The following is a 9,106-nucleotide window of genomic DNA, read 5'->3' as shown; positions in this document are numbered from 1 at the left end:
CCGCGGTGCATTGTGGGCGGCGCGTCGTAGGGCGGTGCGGCCGCTCGCGAGGCGTGGGCGGGAAGCCGGAGGCGCCGTGCTGCCGGCATGGGGCCGCCGCGGCTGCTGCTGCTGCTGCTGGGCTGCTTGGCGCCGCTCCTGCCGTCCCCCGGCGCCGCCGAGTTCAGCCCGTCCCTGGACAGCGACTTCACCTTCACGCTGCCGGCCGGCCGCAAGGAGTGCTTCTACCAGCCGATGCGCAAGGAGGCCTCGCTGGAGCTCGAGTACCAGGTCGGGCGGGCGGGGCCTCGCGGGGCCCTCCGAATCCGGTCGCGACTCCGCCGTGTCCTTCCGGGGCGGCTCCGCACCGAGCCCCTCTCGCACCCAGCCCCTCTCGCGTCCCTCCGGTGGCCGCCGGCACGAGGGCTGCGGGCTGCCGCGGGGCTCTGCGCCGCCTCTCCGCGCCGGGATGCCGGCCGGGCCCCGCTGCGGCTCCGGGGAAGGAGAGGCTCACACCGCTCCTGCTGCCTTATGCTCAGTAGCCTGCTCTGAGTGCGCCGTCAGGGCTTAAGTTGCCATTTTTAAAGCAGTAGGAAAAAAAAAAGGCAGAACGCTAACTTGACCTTGCATAGCAGCAGCCGTGCGGCTTGCCTGCCTATCTCTGCGCCCCTACGAAACCCCTTTATCTCTGCAACTCAAGTTTTCCAAATGTAGCCATAGAAATGGGCTTCCCGAGGCCTCGTGCCCTTCGCCCTGCAATACCCGCTCATTACAGAAGTGTGCAGGCTCTAACCTGTCCCCCCCTTCTTTTTTTCCCCTGCCTTAAAAGCGTAAAGCTGAAAATGCCGGTAGTTTCCTGATTGTTTTTGCACTGAGCAGGAATCAAAGATCGATGTGTGAACAAAGCTTCAGTGCAGCCCTAAGCAAAGCTCAAGCTTAAAACAAAATGCTGCTTTTAAACGTCAGTACAAAGTAATTGTAGTAGTCCTTCTTAAGTTTTACACAAAGGAAAGATTAGTCCTATAACAGTAAGCTTACTTTTACCCAGGCATAAATTTCTCTGCAGTACTGTTAGCAGTAATGTTTCATTTTTCTATCTGCATGTGTAGCAAAGCAGCTCCAGATATTATTGGAAATACCTGTTTTTGCTTGTTTTTAATTAGTTAGCCTGAATTTTCAGTGGCTAAAGCTTAATGCTACCTGCTGATATGATGCCATAAACACTGCGCTGGTAGGAAGCATTGTCCCGGTATGCTTGAGTTGTACCATAACCCTGTAGGTCTATCACTGCCTGTTTCTAACTCTAATCAGATGTTAGCTGTGTATCTTTGCTGCCCTTGCTCTTTTTGGTAAGCATCCAGATCGTTTTCAGACAGTTTAAACTTTGCTCTCCATTTCAGACCAAGTAGGCTGCTGTGTTCCAGCAGCTCCCTGGAAGGTAAATGTGTGAAGTCATGGCATAAAAACCATAAAAACCATAAAAACATGCTTCTACGGTGATATGGATGTAGCCACATCAGTGGTTAAAGCAGCACAGCTTTGTAATACTGCATATGCTTATTATGAGTCTGGAAACGAAACGCCTTCAATTCCTTCCACTTCTGGGAAATGAGAATGCCCTGGGAGAGTTTAGACCTTGCATCTTCATTAGGTCAGTGGTGTGTCTGTAATGGGCACCACAAGTCCAGTCCTGACCGTTAACTCACCCAACAGATCTGCAGGATGGTGCTGCAAAGATCGTGTTCCTCTACAGATACACGAGTTTACACATACAATTTCATAACAAAGGTTTTTTCCACCACTGAACCAGCACTGGTTTTCACTCATCAACAGTGACACAGAAACGCTGGCTTTAGCCAGCTGCTGTTACAAGGTTGTCCCTTCATGGAGTTGTACACATTCTTAAAAACTTAAAATGCTTCTGGATTGAAACTGCTTTTAATCTATATCTCATTAACTCATTTGAAATTCTATTCAGCTCCTTCCCTCGAGGTGTTGTGTTCAGCAATGTGAACAGTCTGTTTGTTTCACAGGTTCTAGATGGAGCAGGATTAGATGTTGATTTTCATCTACTTTCTCCAAAAGGTGAAACTTTAGTTTTCGATGAAAGGAAATCAGATGGAGTTCATACGTAAGTTTAACTCGATAGAAGTGTTACATCAAAGCACTGCTCTGATTTCTTCAGCAAATAGAGCCAAGGCTAAATACTGCTGTTTATTTTTCAGTATTATAAAAGGTTTTACTAGCATGGTTCCAGAGTATCAGTTACCTGTCTATAAGCACTTATTGCTTTTTATATGGACTTTACCACGGAATAAAGTATATTTGTGTTTTAATGATAAATGGCTAATGGTCATTAAACAAAAATGATGCTGCAGCTGAAAAAAAGTCCTCACATCTAATAGCAAAAGACTTTGTTAATCATACGAACAGTAAGCTGAAAAGCACCTCATTTTCCCAGTCCTTTTATCAAGGCATGTATTATTGGTATTTTAGTATAGACTATGAGATTTCTATTCATATTACAGATACTTCTTAGTCATTAACAACTCAAGATTCAAATAAAGAGGAAAGTAAGCTGTTACCTTGATGATGTGAAGCTCTGAAGTCATTGGGGCGGTTTTGCTGTAACTAATGGTAGAGTTGTTAAGTTTATGTAAAAAGCTTATTCATCTTTTAAGTGCACAATTTTAGTTTTGAACAGGAAAGCTTGCTTATAAAACTTGCTCTTTTAGAACCAGCACAGAAAGCATACCTAATTCAATTACATGCTTATATACACAGGGTGGAGACAGAAGAGGGGGATTACATGTTCTGCTTCGACAATACATTCAGTACCATTTCTGAAAAGGTGATTTTCTTTGAACTGATCCTGGACAATATGGGGGAAGAAGGACAAGATCAAGAGGACTGGAAGAAGTATGTTACAGGCACAGATCTTCTGGACATGAAACTGGAAGACATTCTGGTTAGTATTGGATCCTTAGATCTTCTTAATGTAAGAATAATTGGAAAAAAAGCATACATGCCATTCTGCCTTGATCTGGCAAGTCACCCTGAAACTGCTTCAGACCTATACATTTCTTCTACTGACATATGAAGCCCAGCACCATGAGTCTCTTACTTCCACACAGAGACTTGAGAATATTTTAGCAATGGATCCTTAATCAGCAAGAGAAGGTTATGTAGCTATCAAAATAATTCCCTTTTCCATTCAGCTTCCTTTCTTAATATTGCCAAAATTGGACGTTTTTCCCTAGTAGCAGTGAAATGGACATGTATTCCATTTAAGTATTGCTTAATCCCAACAACGCAGCTGGAATGTGCATAGATTTCTTCATCATATGTTTGAAAACAAAGTACTGGCTAAGCTTCTTGTTCCTATCTTTCTAGAAATACCCCTGCCAGCATGAGGGTTAATTTTTCTCTTCTAGTTTGGTTTTCCAAATTTTATTTACATCTTTTCTGATTCATAAACACATCAGGAGGTAACTTGTGCTACACTGCTGGTACACCTTTGCAGACATTCTGCTGCCATTGTGAAGAGCAATAGTGGACTGCTAATAGGGCTGCTGAGCATAGCAGTACTGCTGCAGTACATGGAGAGAAGGTGCTACATGTTACTGATGTTGCAGAGGCATTACACATAATGTTCCGAGGCACTAAGCGACTTCAGGGAAGGGCTTATGCTTCTCAAATGACCCCAAGAAAACATGAGACCAGCTGTCCTAGCTGCTTTGCTTCTGAGTTGTTTTGTTTTTTCCCCCTGGTCCTGTTCAATCTAGGATGAAAACTACTGCCCAAAGCTTTCACTTCCTTTCAGCATCACTGAATGATTGCTTATAGGTTATTCTAGAAGCAGAGAATTGCTTGGTTTCCCTGTAGACCTGTTTTTAATGTTTGTTAGGATGCAGAACTTTCTCTGCTGGTGGCAAACTTACAACAGAGATGATTGCTTACTTATTTTTAAAACGACAAAATAGCATCCACAAAGACTGAAGACACTTGTGTAAAGCATAACAGTGTATTCTATTCCTCATAATAAACAAAACACAACTTTTTAAACATAGAACAGACAAAGATGTCAGATCTTCTACATGTATAGCAAGCAGTTAGAATCAATCACTGAATCTGAGAAGCCAGATGTTCTTTTAACTGCAAATCATGACAATTGGACAAAAGGAAATTTATCTGCCATAACCACAGAGTACTTAAATTAAGAGTACTTAAATGGATGTGCTAGTCATGTACATACAGGTATCTCTTCCAGAAGAAGAAATGCAGGAATTGTCCTTCAGGGCTTTTCTCACAGATATTTGTGAAGTTGATGTTGGGGTTTGATGCTATTGTTCAGTGACTCAGGCTATGACATTGTTTCCATGTCTTTGAGGACTTAAGTGAGTACTGAGTAGCTCTTAAGCAATGTATTTGCTATGGGAAATGGTAAAAGGTTGGTTTTTTTTAATAGCACTTTTCTGGCATTGATACTCAGTATTGTGTAACTTATGAACTTCAATATCATTGTAAAATAACTTGGCATCCAGAAATAACTCTTTTTAAATATTTGTTAAGCTTGCAACAAAGCAAAGCAAATATCCATGGAGAAAGTGCTACTGACTTATAGTTGTAGCATACTGCACCCATTACTCTATTTACTAAATGTTACTTGAGTGCCCTCCAGTAATATCAGGAATATAAGGCCCAGTAAATCAGTGCTTCAGGAAATCAGCATTTAGACTCCAGATGAAACTTCTAACGTTATTGTAATAGGTGCCTACTGAGTAAACTAGGGACACTGAATTCAGATTATAGCCACAGTGTCAGTGTATTTTCTAGTACTTTCTCTGATTCCTTAAGCCAAACTGTGCGTTACTAACCCCCACTGCAGAACCTCCAGTCATCAGATTTAAAATTATGCTTCTATTTCAAAGCCGAAGTAGAAGTTTATGGCTGTTTAGGATGAAAAAAGGAGATGGGAATATAACATTATACTACTACTATTCTTTTACAGCTATAGTTCTTATGGTAGTTTGCATTTAAAAGCAACTTAATTTGATTATACAGCAGGAAAGAAAAAAAAATAACTTGTTTTGAGGTTATTAGTTGTTGGAAGTAAATGCTTTTTAGTCTTCCAGGTACCTGCAACTGCACTTCCCTAAGATACAATGACGTATTAAAAATTAAAAAATTAGGTTTGATTTCCCTTCTACCTCCCCATCCACCTTTAAGAGTGGAAGATATTGCTAATTAACATAGCATTAAGGTTATATAAGCCTTTCTAGGTGGCTTACAACAAGCAAAAGACAAGGGGAAATATTTTTAAACTGGAACAGGGGAGGTTTAGACTGGATAGAAAAAAGGTTTTTGTTTTTTACAGTGAGAGCGGTGAGGCACTGGCACAGGTTGCCCAGAGATACAGTGGGTGCCCCACTCAGAGACACTGAAGGCCAGGCTGGACAGGGCTCTGAGCGCTTATCAAGCTCTGTCTGTCCCTGTTCCTTGCAGGGGAGTTGGACAAGCTGGTCTTTAAAAATTCCTTTCAACTGAATTCTGTGATAAACAGTCTAAATGAATTAATCAAAACTCTGAAAAGGGACAGATGTTAATTTAACTGCCTTATTGGCAAGAAATTAAAATATTAATTCAGTATTTTTCATGTGAATTACAAGCTGTCAATTTAAGGTGCTTTCTACATTATTTTTTAAAAACATTCTTTTGTTACTCACTAGGAATCCATCAACAGCGTCAAAGCCAGACTGAGCAAAAGCGTCCAGATCCAGACCCTGCTCAGAGCATTCGAAGCTCGTGACCGAAACATACAAGAAAGCAACTTTGACAGAGTGAATTTCTGGTCCATGGTCAACTTGGGAGTAATGGTGGTGGTATCAGCTGTTCAGGTTTACATGTTGAAAAGTCTCTTTGAAGATAAGAGGAAAAGCAGAACTTAACATTCAGTACAATTGTAACCGCATAACATGATAGGGGAGGGCAAGAAACTGCTCTATGTAAGAGAACAAATGAGAAACCTCTTTGAGAGCCTTTTGAACAGGCAGTAACCACATCAGATTTTCAAATCTTATGGTTTTTTTTTTGTTTGTTTTTTCAGATGAACAGAATGCCTTGTCCCAAGTTCTTCCTTTTTTTCTTTTTTTTTTTGCAGCTGCTATTAACACTTTTTATGCTTATAGCATTTGTTAATGACTGTTACTGAGTAGCTTCTGAACAGTACACAGGATGCATGGTACATATGCAAAGTGTTGGTAATTGTTGGGGTGTTTTTGTTCCATGTTCACGTAAAATTTTAGATGAGTTTGTTTGCTGGTTAACATCAAGCAAACTTACACGTGTGCCTAAAAACTCAAGAGGACTGTAGCCCACAGGAGTAGTCTGGTGACAGTCACTTGTTTTCAAAGTTAAGTGTTATAAAAAATCTTCAGCCTGTAGGGTACAGCATCACTTAGAAACACTGGGCTACCATTGGGAGAACAAAATGAGATTGTTTAAAATTATTTTTATATATAGATGATTAACATCAGCACTTTAAAAGAAGCACTGTCAATGTGAAAGTGATGTTGAAGAGAACTGGAGAAAATAAGTGATTTCTGTTGAAAACGTCTAATATAGTTGTACAGCCCTTTTTTGTCTGTTAATGAGATTCGAGACAGCTATATCATACACAGATAAAAGCACGCACACCTGGAAGTGTGGGTTATAAACTTCTACATAATCATAACCTCCTGTCATAGTATTTTTTTTCAAGTAGTTATTTCAGATGTTATTTCTTTTCCCTTTAATAAAGGGAAAGGGGACATGGTATGTGAAAACAACACTTTTTTTTTTTTTTAAGTCTCAAATTCCCATTTATTTGCCAATTTTTTTTTATTTGTGTTTGTCTACTACATGTCTATGACTAACTCAGCAGTTAATCAAGTGGTTTACATAGGCATCAAAAACAAAAGCTGTTCAATTAAGCTTTCTCCTTTTGCTTAAAACAGCAACTTTTACATGCGTGAGTCAAGTAAGCAGTGTTCGCTTATCCAGCTGTTTATATAAATAAGACGTTAAGCGAGCAATAAATACAGGATTCAAATTTCCAATGACTGTGCAGTTTCCAGATAAAACTTTTAACAGTGTAGTAAAATTATGGAGTATTTTTGCAAAAAACTCTGGTGTGTGACAGTTTAGTTTAAAAAAAAAAGAGTTCAAACTTACTTGTTTTTACAGCATGCCAAGTCACTGAATTCCTGTACAAATGTGTAAAGACAGTATATGTATAAGCGCTGTGCCTGTTCTTGGTTCTGGGCATGAACAGCAGGATTGCATTTTAAGACTTCCTGTGAATAAAAGTAATTTAATAAAGAAATTACAGGGTCACTATACAAAGTAACACTTGCTTCAGATGAAGCAGATGCTAGTAAGGGCTACAGTACATAGAAATGCCACTTCAACTTTAGACAATGAGACCTAGCAATAATATCTCTAAGTAATTTCTATCACTAGAATTATTATTCCATCCAGAACTTGTTCTAGAGAACTCCAAAGGCCACTGAGCTACCTTTTTCTTCAAGTAAAGCTATGTCCAAAATAAGAGTGTTTCTTTTTACATGCTGCATATCTTCTATTTCCCCATAATGCTGTGAACTAAAAGGTTTATTCCTGAGATCAAAATGAAGTCTAAGAAATGTTAATTCTTTTGGATGAAGTAGCAAATAGAATCGTACTGCCATCTCCCCCTGCATCTCCCACCACCAATACACACATGTAGCTGTGTTAGGACATAATCTCATTGGAGTCAACTTGCAAGCTATTGATCAGGCCCCATCAGGGCAAGAGAAAAAACGATTCTTAGGGGTCTGTCCCTTTTGCTAAAAGAATCTTCACTTGCATCACAGCACAATGCTACAAACCACCTACAAAATGCTGAACCAGCTCAGTGAAGATCTAACCAAGACATCTACCTCTTACATCAAAGCTACTGGATTCCAGCTTTCAGCTTAGACCTCCAACAGATGAGCTGCCACATTTTGCAGACACCTCAATGGATTAGGTTCCCCAGCAACTCTGCTGTGCCTCTGTGATAGAGGTTATATATCCATTAGCAAAACAGGCATGTGTTGGCACATCATTTATCTTTGTTCAGTCTGGTTTATTGCCTTAAGCTGCTCATGAATGAAGATCTCTCTGATAAGGCAAAATTGAACTTTAACAGTTTCTCTTAATACAGACAGTCTCTGGTAGAAGGAAAATACAACTGTCAGCAGAGTTGACAGTTTTGTAACTAAGAAAGCTTACTGTATTTTCTCCCTCTTCAGGGCTTGCTGTAGAAAACTATGCAGCAAAAAGTTGTAACTGCTTTGATAGTGGCAGCTGAAAGATGTGTATTACAGGTGAAGGATCTGGTGTTTAAACTTGCCATTGAATAACATTTCATTTGGATTTTGAAAAGTAGATTTCTTTTGACTGTATAAAATTTAGAAAGGACATTTTTTTTTCTTAATGGTATTTGTATTCAGAATTAAACATTTTAAGACTTGCGGATGTTTAATAAAATTATGCAAACCCCTGAGATTTTCAATAAATGACATTTAAACCTGTTTGTGTTCTTCATCTTATGACTAAGTAAGCTGCAAAAGATCAAATGTGCTAAGCCAAAAAACTTAGCTTTTCTAAAAAGAACCTTTTCATAACGCAGCTTTTGCATTTCTTACTCATCGAATGCTTTGGATGGGGAGGGACTTTGAAGACCATCACCACCTCCAAGAGCAGGGCTGTTACCCATCAGATCTGACTGTCAGGGGCCTCAGCCCCATCTACTTGGCCTTGAACACCTCCAGGGATGAGGTATCTACAGCTTCTCTGGGTAACCCGTTCAAATAGCCAAGAAGACATTCAGAGAGAAGACAATAAGGGCTCTGAAGAACCCCACTTGCTCAGAGGAAACATTATCTACCTCAGTCTCCTGTCTCAAAAACAGAAGGTGCTGTTATACAGTATATGCAAGCCTAGCACTGTCATCTGATCCACCTAGATCTCATTTTAAACTAGTCTACTAACTTCAATTTGTGTGCTGTAAGACTGGATCAGAAACAATTGTGTTTTCATTTCATCCACAACCTTCATGATTCTT

General features: G+C 40.1%; 1 protein-coding gene across 1 annotated transcript; it reads left to right on the top strand.

The window, feature by feature from the left end:
* Nucleotide 1: 1 nt before the first annotated feature.
* Nucleotides 2–8,573, top strand: TMED5 (transmembrane p24 trafficking protein 5). The gene is made up of 4 exons (XM_072342769.1): nt 2–270; nt 2,013–2,110; nt 2,764–2,947; nt 5,709–8,573. Exons 1-4 carry the CDS (start codon nt 88–90, stop codon nt 5,925–5,927), a joined length of 684 nt encoding a protein of 227 aa, XP_072198870.1. The 5' UTR covers nt 2–87; the 3' UTR covers nt 5,928–8,573.
* The last annotated feature ends 533 nt before the right edge of the window (nt 8,574–9,106 follow it).

The sequence above is a fragment of the Excalfactoria chinensis genome, chromosome 8 (assembly GCF_039878825.1).
Source record: "Excalfactoria chinensis isolate bCotChi1 chromosome 8, bCotChi1.hap2, whole genome shotgun sequence".
Lineage (NCBI taxonomy): Eukaryota > Metazoa > Chordata > Aves > Galliformes > Phasianidae > Excalfactoria > Excalfactoria chinensis.
The sequence above is the reverse complement of the archived record's forward strand: the minus strand, read 5'-3'. Positions and strand labels throughout refer to the sequence as shown.

Excerpts from the sequence above, each read along its gene's own strand:
- TMED5 (XM_072342769.1), top strand. The coding sequence starts at position 88 with ATGGGGCCGCCGCGGCTGCTGCTGCTGCTGCTGGGCTGCTTGGCGCCG. Across the intron at positions 271-2,012 it reads CGCTGGAGCTCGAGTACCAG|GTTCTAGATGGAGCAGGATT; the intron begins GTCGGGCGGGCG and ends TTTGTTTCACAG. Across the intron at positions 2,111-2,763 it reads AAATCAGATGGAGTTCATAC|GGTGGAGACAGAAGAGGGGG; the intron begins GTAAGTTTAACT and ends TTATATACACAG.